Source organism: Zalophus californianus, chromosome 15, assembly GCF_009762305.2.
Source record: "Zalophus californianus isolate mZalCal1 chromosome 15, mZalCal1.pri.v2, whole genome shotgun sequence".
Taxonomy (NCBI): domain Eukaryota; kingdom Metazoa; phylum Chordata; class Mammalia; order Carnivora; family Otariidae; genus Zalophus; species Zalophus californianus.
Window position 1 is genome coordinate 29,770,223 of NC_045609.1, and position 18,674 is coordinate 29,788,896.

Below are 18,674 nucleotides of genomic sequence, written 5' to 3' on the forward strand. Positions count from 1 at the left end.
ATGATCTAACTATGCTTTCTATGAGAGACACACTTTAAATTCATAGACATAAAGAGGTTGAAAGTAAAAGAATGGGAAAAAGATATGCCATATAAACAGTGACCAAAATGGAGCTGAAGTGACTATACTAATATCAGACAAAATAGACTTTAAAGACAAAAGTTGTTGCTAGAGACAAAGAAAGACATTTTATAATGATAAAAGGATCAATTCATTAGGACTATATAATAATTATAAACATATAAGCACCTAACAATGGAACCCCAAAACATCTGAAGCAAAAGCTTGCAGAATCGGAGAAATAGACAATTAAATAATAATAGCTGGAGATTTCAAAGCCTACTTTCAGTAACAGAACAACTAGACAGAAGATCATGAAAGAAACAGAAGACTTTAATAACACTGTAAACCAACTACACCTAACAGACATCGATACAACATCTTCCAATAACAGTAAACAACACATTCTTCTCAAGTGTACATGGAACAGTCTCCAAAATAGATTATATGTTAGACCATAAAACAAGTCCCTGTACATTTTTTTAAGTTTATCAAGTCCCAGTAAATTTAAATACTTGGGATCATAAAAAGTATGTCCTCTAACAACAATGGAATGAAATTATGTATCACTAACAAAAGGAAAAGGAAATTTGGGAAATGTGGAAATTAAACAATATTCCCTGATAATAAAAGGAACCGAGGCTTTATGGAGAATTGGCTGATTCTAGGGCCAGGGCAAAGAAATACAGATGATCCTGGAGCATCTTCTAGTACCAGAAAATAAAGCAGTACTCAAAAAATAAAAAGGATAGTGGTATGTCAAAGGGATACAGGAGCCAACCTAAAGAAGCCTCAATAGTCTAAGGAAGAACAATTTGAGCAACAAACTATAAATACAAATAATAAGGTAGTATTGGATTATACTCAAAGTATAAAATTAATATCCAAGAGTCTATATTGACATAAAAATTGGAAGAAAGGAAGGAAAGGAGGAAGAAGAGCTAAATCTACCTTATAGAATAATTCCAAATAATTTATCTAGCTACTCTCCCTTTCAGGAGATGGAGATTATATGTCTCTGCCCCCTTGAGTGTGGGCTGCACTCAGTGTGACTTGTTTCCAAAGAATAGAACATAGGAAGAGGATTTAAAAAAGTAACAGTAGGGTGCCTGGGTGGCTCAGTTGGTTAAGCGACTGCCTTCGGCTCAGGTCATGATCCTGGAGTCCCGGGATCGAGTCCCGCATCAGGCTCCCTGCTCAGCGGGGAGTCTGCTTCTCCCTCTGACCCTCCCCCCTCTCGTGCTCTATCTCATTCTCTCTCTCAAATAAATAAAATCTTTAAAATAAATAAATAAATAAATAAAAATAAAAAAGTAACAGTAAAACTTGTTAACCTGGCAGAAACCTGGTAAATACTACTTCACCCAGGTGACCACAGCTAATATTATCAGTGATGAGTCATGTTGACCCTCTGCCTGCTGCTTCCCCTGCTTGTGCTCTCTCTGTCAAATACATAAATAAAATCTTAAAAAAAAAAAGTCCATCTCCCAGTTACCCATTCCCCACCCCCTCCCTCAATTTCCATTTTATTAACAGCAACTGTATCTGCCTATATTAGAAAAACAGCAGTACATTACATGTAACATATTACTTGCTCTGTCCAGAGGTGATACTTGGTAGTCATATGAGTTCACTGATTTCCCTGAAATAATTTCCTGCCTCCCAATACAGTGCTTAGGACACCATACTTACCCCCAAAATTCTATTAAATTCACTGTTGAAATAAATTTATCAAGAATGAGCCACATTTACTAACAATGACATGACAAACATGCATGAAAGAGGATGGGACTAGAATTATTATTTCAACTACTAATCTCTACCCTACATAACAACCCAAACACCCATTTTAGAGATTTAAAAACTGAGGTTCAAAAAAAAATGCCTCAGAATCAAGCAGCTGGTAGGGAAGTGTCAAAGCTGGGATTGGAACCAAGGTCTGTCTGACTCCTTGATTATGAAGATAATTCTAAGTTTTGCCATTGATTTTCTTTGTAAACTTTGACACATTAAAGATCTCTTGGTTCTTCTATTTCTTGGTCCATAAAATAATAACTTCTCTAGACTGTATTGAAAATTAGTTACTTATGGGGCACCTGGGTGGCTAAGGCAGTTAAGCATCTGACTATTGATCTCAGCTCAGTTTTCCATCTCAGGGACATGAGTTCAAGCCCCTACTTAAAAAAAAAAAAAAAGTTACTTAAAGTGCTCTACTCCCAATATAACCATCATTGTTTGTACACTGAGAGACATAGGTATATATATATATATATATATAAAATGAAAACTATATTTTTATCTACCACTCAGAAACTTAAGATCAACGGGAAATAGTCTGTTACTCTATTACCTGTGCTGTTACTAAGTTATCAATGTGCTTTTGACACACTAAAAGCTGTACAATAATTTGATTTAAAATCCTAAGTAGCTATCTTTTGTAGCTGTTGTCCCTGTTCTTCACAACAATCCACTAGAACAGAAAGAATGTTCAATACTTCTAATTATTTTTAAAAATTACAGAAAGAGTGTGTTAGGTGCTTTCTTCCTTTTAAGTTTCCATTTGTTTACTTAGTGTATAATTATTAAAATCGGAAGGGACCTTTTGGTTTCCCTAGTCCCAGAATGAACACTTGGATGACTGAAAGAAACAAAAAAGTATCAAGCGTATAAACTGTGTAATTAAGCCTTGTCTTGAGAAATAATTTTGCATCATGACAAGGAAGATCACGGCTTTCTAAAGACAAATATGAACAAGCATTTCACGAAACCTTAGTAAGGCAGGTTTAGTTTTAAAAAGGCATTAACTAATTAAACATACCCCTAGAAACTTATTTGTGGGTTTTGCTACCTTTTTTAGCTTATTTGCTTTCCATAATGGCAAAAAGATTATGGTAACCCAGTTTTTATGTTATTTTAGAATGCCATTGGGGTAATGCAAACAACTATCTTAACTAATTTTTAGTGAATGTTCCTTCCCTCTCCCAGAAGGGTGCATTGTCTTTCAATTTCTCTTTCTTTCTCTTTCTCTGGGCTCTGCATGGAATTTTTCTCTCCTTTCATCCTGATGGTGTAATACATGATCACATGTTCATTGTTGGTGGTGTGGGTACTTCCATTTCCTTCTCCTTTTTCATCTTTTCTCTCATTATGGCCTCTAACAAGATCCTCTCCAGGGTCCCTCTGATCTCTATGCTAACAGGAAAAGCACTGAAGCACTGAAATGACTAAAAGGAAGACAAAGAGAAAACAAAATCCCGAAAGCAGCTGGGAGCCCTCAGTTCTAACCATCTCTATGGAAACAATTCCACAGAGACCAATCTGGAAACAATTCTGTAGGGATCACTGGAGCAGTTGTGAACCAATCTCACCAAGACTTACAGAATTCAATTTGCAAATGGGAATAGCTGATAGACTTTTTTTTTTTTTTTTTTGAGAAGCGTAGTAAAATAGGAAGACAAATAAAAATTAGATCTGCCCCTGGGGTGCCTGGCTGCCTCAGTTGGTAGAGCATGAGACTCTTGATCTCTGGGGTATGGGTTCAAGCCCCACACTGGGTATAGAGATTACTTTAAAAAATAAATAAAAACAAAAATCATTTAAAAAAGATTAGGTTTGCCCCAAAATTAGTGTACATTTTTTTCAAATTCAAAGCTTCCTACTTTGTGTAATAATAAAAAAGCAAAAGGAATGCATGTACTAATTTCAAGTCCTTCCTAAGCATTCACACTGGCAAACAGCAGAGTGCCTGATATAAGGGAATTGTGGCCAAAACACAAAGAAAACATTGCAGTTCAGTGGTGAAAAGTCATTAGAATGATTTTAGGATTGTGGCCCATAATCATACAAATTATGTGGAAAGAATGCCAAACTCAATCAGGCACTAAATATATTGTTTGAATTCAGGCAAGGGGTGAAAGGGATTACAGAATTCCATCTACCAAATCAGGTTGAAAGACTGAAAGAGTAAAGTAGTGATGTAACTTGAACCCAGGGAAGAACTCCCATCTGAAGTGTGGGAGCTTGGAGTCTTACTAATATAGCAAATTTTTTTAACTGGGGGGAAGGGCTCAAGGTATCAGTGACACCAGGATGTCAAGTTTCAGGCCTGTTCAAAAGTCTCCAGCCAATGAACCATTAACTGCAGGTCTCCTGAGTTGGTAATGTTTGTTAGGGGGAGTAACTTCAATTTGCCTAAAACGATGTTTGTTCCCTGAATGCACAGTTAAGTTACTTGCAACCCCAAGAAGGTCCAGAGTGCTTTAAGACCTTAACCCCTGGAGTAAAACCATTTGGATTCACATTCTAGTTTTTTCACTAGGTGTGTGACCTTTAAAAAAATTTTATTTATTTATTTGAGAGAGCAAGCAAGCAAGCAGGAGCGTGGGGGAGGGGCAGAGGGCGAGGGAGAAGCAGATTCCCCACTGAGTAGGGAGCCCACTGGCTGTGGGACTCAATCTCAGGATCCTGGGATCATGACCTGAGCTGAAGGCAGATGCTTAACCCACTGAGCCACCCAGGCACCTACTAGGGGTGTGACATTGAGCAACTTTTTGCACTTCTCAAACTCAGGCATCTCGTCTGCAAAATGGGGACAAAAATAATGATTATCCTTTAGGATTGTAAGGAGTCAGTGGATTGAGCACAGCACTAGCTCAAGCAAGCTCTTTTTTTTTTTAAGATTTTATTTATTTGACAGAGACATAGTGAGAGAGGGAACACAAGCAGGGGGAGTGGGAGAGGGAGAAGCAGGCTTCCCGCCGAGCAGGGAGCCCGATGCAGAGTTCGATGCAGGGCTCGATTCCAGGACCCCAGGATCATGACCTGAGTCAAAGGCAGACGCTTAACGACTGAGCCACCCAGGAGCCCCTCAAGCAAGCTCTTAATAAATATGAACCATAATATTACATTATCCAGGTTTTGTTTTTCTGTGTCTTGTAATGATGACCACACTGTCCCATCCCCCTTTCTCTAAGAGGTATTTTGAGGAAGTGGGCTGAAGAAAAGCAATAGGGCACTATGACCTAGCCAATTCTTACTGTCCTGTCTAAAGCAGGTTTGAGGGTGAATTAAACCATGACATGGAAATGTCCATTATATGCAGGTAACTGGCCTCCTGCCTCCACCCTACACATTTGAGATCTCATGGGGTAAAAAATTATTCAAGCTTCTCCACTGCTAACAGCCCTTATACCCCCTCATTCCACCTCAAGGGCTTCCCAACGTCTGTAGTACAAAGTACAAGGTCTTTGGCTAGATATTAAAGGCCTGCAACCTAGTTTGGTCCACATTTCCAACCTACGGGAACATCCCTGTGTTCAAATTCATTTCTTCCCCTCCCTTGCACTTCATAACGGTTCCTACATTTGCACTTTAACTTGCTTTGATCTCTTTACCAGGACCGTCCTGCACCCTTCCCACAGAAATTTGGCTTGCATTTTTTTTAATTAAAAAAAAAGCCATAAGGTGTCACTAAGGACCTTGGTGGTAGGTCAGCACAACCCAAAAGTATTAGGTGTCACTTGTACGTGCAATTTTCAAGAATGCAAAGCCCTATTTAGAAAACAATCCGAACTCCTCAGTCACGAGTGCCTGATTTGTCACTGAGGTTATAAAGAGATGAAACTAACAAACAAAAATTAACAAATGAACTCAATAGGGAGAACAAACTGGTGGCTGCCAGAGAGAATGGGTGAATAGATATAGGGGATTAAGAGGTACAAACTTCTAGTTATAAAATAAATGTCACAGAGATGAAAAGCCCAGGATAGGGAATATAGTCAATATTATAACATTATATGGTAACAGATGGTGACTACACTTTTCCTAATGAGCAACTGAGAATAGAATTGTCCAATGAATGTTGTACGCTTAAAACTAATATAACACTGTATGTTAATTATGCTTCAATAAAGACAAATGGAGAGATGAAAAGCAAGAGAGAACAGGAAGGCACGAGGTGAAAGCGAGTAACTTTCTCCTGGGACTATCAAAGGGGAAATTGAGAGGCCTCAGGGGAGGAGACCCGCTGGTGGGGAGGGGGGCGGGGCCGGTGCCAGGGAAGGGAAGGAATCCCAGACCAAGAGCCAAAATGGGAGTCTGGTGGACACTTCTGTATCTTTGCGGGGTGGGGGGGACACTTATTTTACTACCTAACACAAACCTGACAAGAAAAGCCCTCCTCGCATTTGGCCGCCGAACCACGTGGCATCCCTTTCCTGCAGGTGACGCAGGGGTATGGGTGGGGCCTCTACGGAATTTGTTCTTGGTGCGGACACAGAATCGAACTTCTCCAAACCGTTTCAACACACACTGGCAGAACTACTACTGCCACTTCACATCCTCCCGGAGTGGGCAGAAAGGTAGGCTCTAAGCATTTAACAGTTTTACAGTAATCCGCGTTTTTTTCTAACGGGACCAGCTCCGCTACTTTCCACGGCTTCCCCAACAAACAGGACCACCCATTAGCGCGCAAGCGCACTTCTTGCTTAAGCGCCAAGGCGGGATCGAGGCTCTTGTCTCGCGAGAGTGAGCCCGTCGGTCTTCGTTGCTCTCGCCCCACCCCCTCCTTCTCGCTCGCTCTCTCCCATCCCCCCAAGCCAGTCGCTCTGCTGCGCAGCTCCCTTAGCGGTTGTCGCTTGTGGAGGCGGTTGGAAGAACCGTTGTGGCGAGTGATACACGAGGCGTGCGACTTCTTCCTCTTCCCGACCGGCCCCGCGAGCACCGGAGTCGGCGTTACTGTCGCCCGACAGGGTATCTGAAGTAAAAGGGGGTAGGTTGGGCTGGTGGTTTCGAGAGCGGAGTCGGGAGAAGGACGAGAGACTGGGAGGGGGTGGGGTGGGGGGGAAGTGTGGAGGTCGCCGCTCGGAGGCGGCCAGACTGCGCCTTCCAGGCGATCTCCCACTTCAAGGAGGGCGGCCTGCCGGGGGGAGGACTTGCTCGGGTGAAATTCAGTGGACGAAACTGAGGCCCGGAGTGGGGGGTCATCCAGCATTTCCCCTCTTTCCCTGCTGGTTTGGCCTCCGCCATTTTGGGTACGGTGGCGCGGCCACCTCGGCTTCCCGCCCTTCCCCTCTCTTTCTACTTTTTGCCCCTCAGCTTCCGAAAACTGGTTTAGAAGGCCGGGGCGGTGAGGGGGGTGGGGGAAGGTCAGAGCGCCCCGGAAGGGATGAGGGTGGGGAACGAAGCGAGCTGGGAAAGACTGGGCACTTGGGTGGGGGGGAGGGTCTGGGCTGGCGGGCGCGCTCCCGATGGAAATGGCGCCGGATGGGCCTGGCCTCCCACCGCGGCCTCCCTTCCTCCGCAGTCTCGGCAGGGCTACCAGGGCTGGCGGGACTGCGAGTGACTTCTGACGCAGATTCCCAAGATGAGAGAGGCTGGAGCTGGGGGAGGAAAGCCAATGGCGACGAAGGCGCTCAACTCCCAAATCCAGGACAAAGGAGGCAGTCGGCCTCCTTTGTAATTCCGCCGCCCGGTGGCGAAGGTTTTAAAGCCAGGCTTGGCTGCCGGACGGAGAGGTGGCGGTGGGGGGGCGGCGGGAAGGGGCGTACTCTCCTTAGCTCTCTGGTCTCTAGGGCAGCTAGATAAACGAAAAGTCTCCGGGGAGGAATAAAGGACGCTTAGCCGGCCCTTATATTCCAGATTTGGAACTTCGAAAAGAGTACGTACTCATTTTCCAAAGGGTGTTTTTTTTCTTTTTCTCACGTTTATCTTAAACGTAAACACTTTGTGGGTAAATGTTTTGTAAGCAGTAAGCGGATGACTTATCAAATAGGAACGTGAAACGGGCATATTTCAAATAGGTCGTTTAGGACCAGTGAATTATGATACAGCTTTCTGAACTTTTGGGCGGGGGTGGGTGGTTTAGCAATGGTTTTGTGTAGTTTGGCATATACTGGGTTATAATTTAAGTAGGAGTTTTATCTTTGGGAAACAGTTGTTAAAACACAATTAGTGATGGTGATGGCATAAATTTGTGTAGCAGTTGAGTTACTGACTTTTCAGTATTAAATCTCCAAAGGTTACATGTTGTGCAAAGAGGCTGTAGAAGTAAAATACATCAAAATACGGTTAGCGTTTATTTTACTTTTGGTAGCTAAGCATGTTTTTTTTGGTATAGGGCTGTGGTAGTATTTTGACCCAGAAAATAGGCCTACTCAACAAAAAGACAAACCGAAAGCCCAGTCCTGTGGTGGTGTGATGATTTTTGGTCCTTAGAACACAAGAGAACTGGGTCTGTACTTTTCATTGAGTAGGGTACAAAGTGACAGGCAGCTTGAGAGTAACAGTTTCCAATAATAGCTCTGAGTCCTTACAAGAACTCTTAGTATCTACTTTTTTCAGCTTTAAAAAACAAAAAACCTTCCTATTGTTGAAGACGGTCTGATTTTTAGTAGCCTTTGAAAAAAGTCTAGTTTCCTGTAAAATAGTACATCGTAAAACCGCTTTCCTGATTGGATTACCCTAGAAACCTTTTTTTCTGCCCTCTTTTAATCTGCATCATGATCTGGAAATCCATCTGATTGCCTTTAGATTTTTAATAACCATGTTCTTTTTTTGGTGTTATTTTGGTAAACAAGTGGTTGAGCTGCAGTAGGTGATGGTAACTGTTTTAGAGAAGAACTCCTATTTATACATTTAGACTTCTCTTCCTTTTGGGTATTAGTGGTGTGTCTAGTTTTTCTACTGGAAAATTGAGCAAGCACACGGGAAAGGGGAAATGATGTAAATTTTTCATTCTAGTTAGACATATCACTGCTTTTTGCCAAAGTTTGAAGAACATTCTCATTTTTTTAGGACCCGCTGGCTACCATTTAAAAAGTTACTTATTGGTGTATCACATCCTAACTTTATGTATTATACTTCAGAAGATAGTAGTATATGCCTCTGGGTTACAAAGGAATTTGATGTTTCATTTGACCTCTATTAGGTGCTTAGCTTTGAGATACAATTCACATACCATAAACTTCACCCATTTAAAATCATACCATACATGGACTTTTGTGACTGGCTTTTTTCACTTAGCATAACTTAGGAAATTAAACTCCTATTCAAAACTGACTACAGTTATCTTAGTTCAACTGCTGGTATTTTTAATTGGTGCTAACACTTGGCAGTCTTAAAGCAGAATTAAGATTAGTCATGACGTTGTAAAGAAAGGTTGAGATGGATTATCCTGAATAATTAGTAAACTCTAGGTAGTTTCCAGGACAGCTTTATTAATGTATTACAGCAGATTGTCTTTTTTTTTTTTTTTAAGATTTTATTTATTCATTTGAGACAGAGAATGAGCAGGGGGAGAGACAGGGAGAGAGAGAAGCAGGTTCCCCGCCGAGCCAGGAACCCGATGTGGGGCTCGATCCCAGAACCCTGGGATTATGACCTAAGCTGAAGGCAGACGCTTAACCATCTGAGCCACCCAGGGACCCCAGATTGTCTTTTTGTATGCCTTCAGAGTCTGTCTTGGTTTTGTTTTGTAAGTAGAATTCTAGAATCAAATTTTGAGTTTTGAAGAAGTCTAGTGTGGCTTTAAGTTGTGTACTCTTAACACGTGTGGTGGACAGTCATCCCATAAAATAGTTTGTCTTCCGAATCTGGTTAATCTTTTGTCAACTTAAAATTGCGTTAATAGGATAGTGTGATTTTTATAGACTTAATACTTTGTTTTATATAGGTCTCTTTGGTGTGGACTGATCCAAAAACCAAAACTAGTTTGCTTGCTGGAGTTTCTTGGAAAGGGCTAAATTTTATAGTAAAGATAAGTCAGTTACCATCCTTTTTTGTGTTTGTTCCCCAGTGTCTTTACAATGAAGAAAGAAATGGGCAAAATGATAAAAAGCATCACACTGTCTTTTCACAACAGGTTAGATTGGTTTTGCAAAATACTTAATATTTTTCATGAGGAAGTAACGTGATGTTACGTCCTCTCCACTTTTTTCTTCTATTCTTGAATCATCCTTTATAGGAAAGTTTGTTTTGATTTTTTGGTTTTTGTTTTAAGGTTTTTGGGCTTTTTTTGTTTGTTTGTTTTTTAAGAAGATTTTCAATATGTCTCAACTTTTTTCCCAGACTGATTCAGGGTCTACTTTAGGGACTACTCTTGAACAGTATTTTTTATCTAGCTAACACATGTTATAGTAAACATTGCCAACCCCACCCACCCATCTTGGACAAGTAATAAGGAAACTTGAAATCTTAAGCCTACCTTGACTTTGGAAACAACTTGTAACTATTTTTTCTTCCTTTCAGGACTCAGGATAGTTTTCCATCCTTTAAGGTTCATTTATTTTGTTTGTGGTATATTTTAGTAGTTTTACAGGAGGGTCCCTTAAAATCCAGTAACAATGGCTAGCATTGAATGATTACGATGCTGCAGACTAAGCATTAAGTAAGTCTTAAAACAGTCTAGAGAGGTATGGGTACCACTGTTATATTTTAGAGCTGAACAACAGAGGTTAAGTTTGTTTTAATCAACCAGCCAGTGAATGGCAGAATAGGGATTCAAAACCAGTTTCCCTCTCTCTTTCTCCCTCTCTCTCCCTCTCTCTCTCAAAAATGCCTATCAATTTTAGGTGCCTAAAAATTAGTTGTAATGTCTGATACAAAAATCGTAGTCTTCCCACTTTGGATCTCTGTGTCTAGAGTGACTGCCAGGATTTTAAAACAGCAAAACAAAAAAAGTATGAAAGGTGATTCATATGCAGAGGTATTTGATTAATTAACACAGTTGGAAATTTTCTGCCTTAGGTTATTTTAAATGCACATATTCTAGGAAAAAAATTTTACTCTTTGCAGATGCTCCCCCTAACAGTTGGAGTGATATAATTAGATGGTGTGAAATCAAATATTAGTGAACACTGTTACGAACTATCTTGAAGCGTAAAGGAATCAAGTGAACAAATTGTCTTGTTTACAGGGGAGGAGGTGGTGAGGGAAAGGTTTGAAATACTCAGGTGAGTAGGATTCCTACAGCTGCTTAGTGAAATTTGTAAGATCTGGTAAGTTTTTGCAGCTGAAGGACTTCTGCATTAGCCTCCTTAAAGTGTTCTGGAATTCTAAAAGAAAGGATTGTTGTCTTTTGGGAAGAGAACTGGGTGTGGATGGGTTCTTTTTGGAGGGCTAGGAGGGCTTCACTGTACCCTAAAATTAACTTTTTGAATGTGAATGTGTTACATTTTTTAAAATTTGTGTTTAAAGCAGTGAGTGAACTGGTTTTGAATGTACTATCTCCAATAACTTCCCAGTAGAGGTAGCTTCAAAAAACACCGGTACTGTTGGGAGGCATTCACTTTTGAGTGGACTTCTACCTCAGTTTTAAAACTGACCCTAATTCACTCATTTTAAAACTTGCTTTAGAGGAGTATTTAGATTTACTTTAGAGAGAGGAATTTTTCCTCCTTCAAAAACAATTTGATGTGTTCAGAATTAAAAGTGCATCTAAAAAGTTAAGACTTTATAATGCCATTTTTCTAACATCAGAGAAGTACTCATTGACCTTTTGACTTAGGCTCTTGCTGTGAGTGGACAGTGGTGCTGTGTGCAGCTTTTGAGTAAGTTTTAAAGAATTTACATGATGATTCAAATGAATAAGTAAAACCTGAAAAAGTGAAAATTTGAGAGATGAGGAAAAGACTATAGAGTTGATATCAAGATGACAAGAAATAGAACTTGAAGACTAATATTGTAATTGTGTAAGTTGTCTTAAGATTGGGCATTATATGAAATTTGGTCCTTAGAAATTTGGTACTTTTTGAAGGGAAGGGTCAGGTATCACTCACTTTTCCCAGTCTTTTTGCCTACCTCAAAATGGGAAGGTGTCATGCCTTTGAATTGTGGCACTGTCAACAAGCCATGTTATATTTCCTGTTGTGCACCACTGAGCGATGTTTCTTCAGTACCTGTAGCAAGAGTATATTTTGATTGACTGCTCTATGTGCTTGTTTATTTTTTATAGCATTTAAATCAAACGTTATTGAGATGGATTGGGTTATGAAACATAATGGTCCAAATGACGCTAGTGATGGGACAGTACGACTTCGTGGACTGCCATTTGGTTGCAGCAAAGAGGAAATAGTTCAGTTCTTTCAAGGTACCTCTAGTATTAGTCAAAGTTTAGTAGTATTTTAATTTTATATTTTTATTATATTACTCAGTTTTTAATTTGTAAAACCCATTTGTTTTGGGGACTTTTGAGTACGATATCTGGGTTAATGTATTAAGTTATGAAATATGCTCCAGTTAATGCTGAATGCAGAATGTGTAGAATATGTAAAACCTAACTAATGTGCAATAAACTTAATTGAGAATAATTATGTATGATGAAATGAACCATGAATTATCATATGGAGCATAGTTAAATTTGATTTAGCTTTTTTTAATGTAATATAGGTGAGCTTTTAGTGTGTGTAATTTAAAAAGACTGGTTGCAAAATAATATGTAATCCAGTAATAATTGAAAAAATCTTCCGCTTTATATTATGGGGTGATGGGAAACTTAAAGCTTTTTTGTTTTGTTTTTGTTTTGTTTTGTTTAGACTTGTTTTAAATATTTGATTCAGATGGGAATGTTTCAGCCTTTAACACTGTTCCCCTTGATGGGGTTATTTGTCCTTGGGTTAAAGGGTTGGAAATCGTGCCAAATGGGATAACATTGACGATGGACTACCAGGGGAGAAGCACAGGGGAGGCCTTCGTGCAGTTTGCTTCAAAGGAGATAGCAGAAAATGCTCTGGGGAAACACAAGGAAAGAATAGGGCACAGGTGGGGATGGAGAGTTTGGGATGGTGTTAAATTTTTATTTTTGGGGGTTGTGGGTCACTATTGCTTAATGGGGGGGTTACAGTAACATTTTTCTGGGGTAGTTTAAAAGAATTGATAATTATCTAAATTTAACTTGGAAACTACAGATTTGGGTGGGGAATTAATGCTAATAGTTTGCTTAAATTAAAATTAGATTGTTTCCATTTTTCTGTAGGATGTTGATAAATGCTTTTGTATAATCAGCTATTTTCTCTAAACACCTATTATGTATTAAAGGAAACAAGCTATAAGTATATATTATATGAATTGTTTTCAAGTGACTAATTTGTCTATGTAAAACTTAAATATTAACTATTTAAGTTTGTAGGTGTAAAAAATGTTAATTCGTGGTGTATTTAGGCAGTTTAAATTGGGTTATGTATCTAGATGTAGAAAAACTTACTGCATTTTTGCCCAGTATCTTATTTATTCTAATACATTTATGCTGAAACCTGTACCTTAAACCATTTTTAAATAGGTATATTGAGATCTTCAGAAGTAGCAGGAGTGAAATCAAAGGATTTTATGATCCACCAAGAAGATTGCTGGGCCAGCGACCGGGACCATATGATAGACCAATAGGAGGAAGAGGGGGTTATTATGGAGCTGGGCGTGGAAGTATGTATGACAGAATGCGACGAGGAGGTGATGGATATGATGGTGGTATGTGTATCTAATGAACAAAGGTTCTGTTGTCATTTTCTTAATGTTCCTGACACTTTGTCAAGAAATACAGAAATGGCAGTAATTTCAGTACCTACTAGGTTTTAAAACCTCATGTTCATGAAAATACGGATTCCCGTGGCCAGCTGTGGGACTTGATTGATACACATATTGGCATCTAGAGAAGTTATACAGAAATTAAAGTGAAGATATTGGCATTTGGGCGGGGGGGGGAGATTTTATTTATTTGGCAGAGAGAGTACAAGCAGAGGAAGCAGCAGACAGGGAGAAGCAAGCTCCCCACTGAGCAAGGAGCCTGATGATACTGGCATATTTTGACACTTTTTGTTCGACATCAGGATGAAAGTTAATTTTGATGTCTTAAATGTATTCTTTAGAGATTTTTTATTTCCACCGAGTGTTACTGCTTTTTTTCACATGCACTAAGTTGGGAGTTGTAAACTTGTAATAATAAGAACCAGACTGCTTACCACCAAATGATTTTATAAACTGGATTATAAAATTTCTCTCTTGAAAGCGTATTCATGTATTTCTCATTAAATTACACAGGTTATGGAGGTTTTGATGACTATGGTGGCTATAATAATTATGGCTATGGAAATGATGGCTTTGATGACAGAATGAGAGATGGAAGAGGTAAATATTAAAGACATATTCATTTTTAGATGAATGTTAAGTATTTGTTTTACAGCCATTTAGTGTGGTGATAAGGTGACTTGCATGAAATCGTCAGCTCGAGCATATTTCAGAACATACCTATGTGGGGCTTTATATAGATGTATACTTACAGGTAAATTCTCGATTTGATGTTTAGAACAACTGTTAAGATTAATTGGTTGTTAAAGGAAAAGGTATGTGTAGGGAAGAAGTGTTTCGTTGAAGTGCTTTACTACTTGTATCAATAGTTTATAATCTTTGGAAATTTTACTCTTAGGTATGGGAGGGCATGGCTATGGTGGAGCTGGTGATGCAAGTTCAGGTTTTCATGGTGGTCATTTTGTACATATGAGAGGATTACCTTTTCGTGCAACTGAAAATGACATTGCTAATGTGAGTAATTTTAGTAATTTTTGATGATTTTATATTTTATCCTAATTTTGAAGCATTCTTACAATGCTCTCATCTTTTTCTCTATAGTTTTAATGTCAAAATCCCTTTAATAGGAAATACGTACATATTCTTATCTATACTGGTTGACGAATGTTTCTTTGTCCATTGTATGCTGACTTATCTGGGATTCAAGCAAGTAGAAAGTTGTATTCATAAAGTCCAGTTAAGAATTTAGTGAAAAGATTGATCAGCATAGAGTGGAGAGGACTGGAAGATAATTGCCCTTGTGTCAAGTTTTGAAAGTGGAAAATATAAAAAGTGAATAAGGTTTAGTTGTTCGGTTCAGCTTTGTATCTACAGCGTGATTAGAAACAGCTGTGAAAATAATGGGAGTAGATTCTATTGCTGATTTGAAACTGGTTGGTTTCAAATTGGTTAGAGTATCAGCAAACTTCAACCCATGTGTATCTAGTCACACCCATTATTTACCTGTCCAGTAGTTGCAGTAGAGATCCAGTAGCCTACAAAGCCAGGACTATTTACTACATAGCTCTGAAAGAAATTAACCTATAGATCTTGGAACTGATTGGTCCTAAGTTCCAGGTACCTTTTAGGATTCCTTTAACCTGATTAACTTTGATTTACAACTAAGTGATAAATTTTGGAGCTATCCATGTACAGTTTGTGTTAGTTTGTCAAATTCCAATGGTCTGAATCATAACACCTAAATTCTCTGCACATGTTTCTAAGTCTCTGGTGACCTATTTATCTTTCAAACAGTAATTTTGAAATATCTTTCTTGGGAGGAGTGGGAATGGAGGACTTCTCCCTCTCAGTGGTAGGGTATGAGACGTTTTCATTTATTTATTGGGTTAGATTTCTATTATTTTTTTCTACTCACTTATCTTCCCCCCCTTAGCTTATTTTTTTTTTATTATTTTAAAAGGTTTTATTTATTTGACAGTACAAGCAGGTAGAGCAGCAAGGAGAGGGGGAAGCGGGCTTCCTGATGAGCAGGGAGCCTAATGCAGGGCTCGATCCCAGGAGCCTGAGATCACGAGCTGAGCCGAAGGCAGACGCTTAACGACTGAGCCACCCAGACGTCCCCACGTAGCTTAAAGAGATCATTTCTTTGCATTTTCCTCTAAGTGTATTAGTTTATATCCCCAGAACCTTCGTAGTTGATTTGTTAGCTTTGCAATACAGGGCAGTAAAAAGGTTTGTTTTAATGGAGGAGGGAAAACTAAAGTATGTGGTAATTTACTTTGAATAATCTAAATAGAAAAATTAGTGGGGCACCTGGGTGGCTCAGATGGTTAAGCGTCTGCCTTCAGCTCAGGTCATGATCTCAGGGTCCTGGGATCAAGTCCCACATCGGGCTCCTAGCTTAGCTTCTCCTTCTGCCTGCCACTTCCCCTGCTTGTACTCTCCCTCTCTCTCTCTGGCAAATAAATAAAATCTTTAAAAGAAAAGTTAGTAATAAGTGTTTTCTTTTGTTCAGTTCTTCTCACCACTAAATCCCATACGAGTGCATATTGATATCGGAGCTGATGGCAGAGCAACAGGAGAGGCAGACGTAGAATTTGTGACACATGAAGATGCTGTGGCTGCCATGTCTAAAGATAAGAATAACATGCGTAAGTGGTATCCTTGGCTTGCTATCTCGTTTCTTAGGTGTGGACTTGCTTATAAAATAACATTTGTAATTCCTCAAATGTAAGATGTTACAGGGTCTGTAAGTAACTCTTGGCAGTCACAGGGACCTGAAGCCATATGGCCTCTAAGATGGCTTTCCAGGGGGCTTTTTATTGAAGAGTTAATTGAGACTCAATACTTGACAGGTTATCTGAGCTTAATTAAAAAGGGAAAATAGGTATATTACTTGGCACTCGCTTGAGTTCCCATGCCACTTGCAAATTACCACTTTTTAACCCATCCATTAAGTTAGTTGAGTAAGTTATTTCTACATGCCATCAGAGCTATTTTAAGCCATTAAATTTTACCCTGACCAGTGATTCCTAAATCTGGCTAGACAAATCACTTTGTAGTCCGTAAATAAGTTTTCATGGACGTTATTTTCATGATTCGAATTTATTTCTTTGGACATGGAATGTATTTTTAAGCACAGTAACTGGTTCTGAAATAATGAATCAACCCCTTTTATAGATGAGGAAATGGAGGCCCCGACCACTTATGTGTTTAGTGTTGTGTAGTTTGAACAAAATTTGGTGGGTTAGCTTTAGCCCTACCTGGCATTCATTTTATCACTCCACTAGGAAGTATATAAACATACTTCCAGGCTAATACTAGCACAGGTTAATATTTGCTCATTATCCTTTTTATTGATAAATTTTGATCCATCATTCCTTCCCTATTACTTTGTGTCTTAAAGAACATCGGTACATTGAACTCTTCTTGAATTCTACTCCTGGAGGCGGTTCTGGAATGGGAGGTTCTGGAATGGGAGGCTACGGCAGAGATGGAATGGGTAGGTAAAGTTTTTAAAATGAGCAGTGTTACACACTTAGCAAACAATCTCACTTTTTTTTTTCCTTTTTAAAGATAATCAGGGAGGTTATGGATCTGTTGGAAGAATGGGAATGGGTAACAATTACAGTGGAGGATATGGTACTCCTGATGGCTTGGGTGGTTATGGTAAGTGTCCTTGGTTACTGTGGTTTGTTTTGTTAGTCCCCATGTGTGTAGATACTTTTAAATTTATGTATTATCTTCATTGAAGTATGCACGGATATTTCCTGCTAACAGGTTTGTTTGTTTTTTTAAGGCCGTGGTGGTGGAGGCAGTGGCGGTTACTATGGGCAAGGTGGCATGAGTGGAGGTGGATGGCGTGGCATGTATTAAAGCATAACCACCAACATAAAAGTCCTGACAACAGTGTCTGGTCTACTAGACTTTCTTACAGATTTAATTTCTTTTGTATTTTAAGAACTTTATAATGACTGAAGGAATGTGTTTTCAAAATATTATTTGGTAAAGCAACAGATTGTGATGGGAAAATCTGTTTTCTGTAGGTTTTATTTGTTGCATACTTTGACTTAAAAATAAATTTTTATATTCAAACCACTGATGTTGATACTTTTTATATACTAGTTACTCCCGAAAGATGTGCTGCTTTCATAAGATTTGGGTTGATGTATTTTACTATTAGCTCTACAAATAGTAGTATAGTGTAATTCTAGAGGACAATGGTTCACCTTTGCATAAACTACAAGTCTTAATAAGCAGACATCTGGAACAGAACTTGGAAAATAGTGTAACTTTTTTTTCTCCTGGACAATACTGTAAATATAAAAACCTAAAGATGAGTGTAGGTGGCTTCAGGAGTATAAACTAAGCTAATTTCTATTTTAGTCATTCTTTTCAAATGTCATTTATCAGGCAGAGCTCTGAAATGTTGAAGATCTTAAGCGGTATCTAGATTTTTGAATATTCATAATTGTGTTACCTGGGGAATGAGAATGTTGGAAGTTTAAATTCTAGCCCTAGATTTTAGAATAAAATTCACTCAGCACTTGACTGAAGTACCAAAAAGTTTCCAAAAAAGTGAGTTGTAAGTGATCTCAAAATATCTTAGACTAGGTTAAGATTCTCAGTGACATGAGAATGCAGTACAAAAATATTTACTGTGGAAGTAATAATTCTCACAGCTGTATTTTCAGTTTTCCTGCCCAATAAAGCATACGGTTTTTCAGTAACTGTATAAATGACTAAACAAATGTAAGAGACAAGTCCATGTAATAGTTTTAATTCAAATGAGTCCTGGAAGTTGGATTTTACATTTGATATCTGTTTGGAGTTTTAGAGCCATTGTGTTAAATACTATATGTAGCAAGGAAAAGGTGCTTTTTACTTTCAATCCCTTTGATCAATATGGCTTTTTTTCCCAAATTGGCTAATGGATCAAAATGAAACCTGTCAATGTGAATTCAGTTATTGACCTTGTTACTTGTTTTTGCTAGAAATGTTATTAATGTAATAAATATCAACGTGGGAGATAATAGTGTGGCCTCTGTCCTAGAATGCTTTGTGTCGGTTACTGATTGTAAAATTGGTAGAAGATACTC

The 18,674-nt window shown here is 38.8% G+C and overlaps 1 protein-coding gene across 8 annotated transcripts; it reads left to right on the forward strand.

Moving 5' to 3' along the window:
* The first annotated feature begins 6,283 nt into the window (after positions 1–6,283).
* On the forward strand, positions 6,284–18,427 carry HNRNPH3 (heterogeneous nuclear ribonucleoprotein H3). 8 transcript variants are annotated; one of them, XM_027596887.1, is made up of 10 exons: positions 6,284–6,419; positions 12,011–12,145; positions 12,678–12,816; positions 13,334–13,518; positions 14,089–14,175; positions 14,474–14,589; positions 16,091–16,226; positions 16,982–17,077; positions 17,152–17,244; positions 17,375–18,427. In XM_027596887.1, the coding sequence occupies exons 2-10, from the start codon at positions 12,034–12,036 to the stop codon at positions 17,449–17,451; spliced, it is 1,041 nt and encodes a 346-aa protein (XP_027452688.1). In that variant the 5' UTR covers positions 6,284–6,419; positions 12,011–12,033; the 3' UTR covers positions 17,452–18,427. The 8 variants fall into 8 exon arrangements, with proteins under 8 accessions (XP_027452688.1, XP_027452689.1, XP_027452693.1 ...); XM_027596888.1 differs by having other exon boundaries at positions 6,285–6,419; positions 13,334–13,473; XM_027596895.1 differs by lacking the exon at positions 6,284–6,419 and adding an exon at positions 6,626–6,829 and having other exon boundaries at positions 13,334–13,473.
* The last annotated feature ends 247 nt before the right edge of the window (positions 18,428–18,674 follow it).

Coding starts and splice junctions, on each gene's coding strand:
- HNRNPH3 (XM_027596887.1), top strand. CDS start 12,034: ATGGATTGGGTTATGAAACATAATGGTCCAAATGACGCTAGTGATGGG. Junction 13,519..14,088: donor AGGTGATGGATATGATGGTG/GTATGTGTATCT, acceptor TAAATTACACAG/GTTATGGAGGTTTTGATGAC. Junction 14,590..16,090: donor CTGAAAATGACATTGCTAAT/GTGAGTAATTTT, acceptor TCTTTTGTTCAG/TTCTTCTCACCACTAAATCC.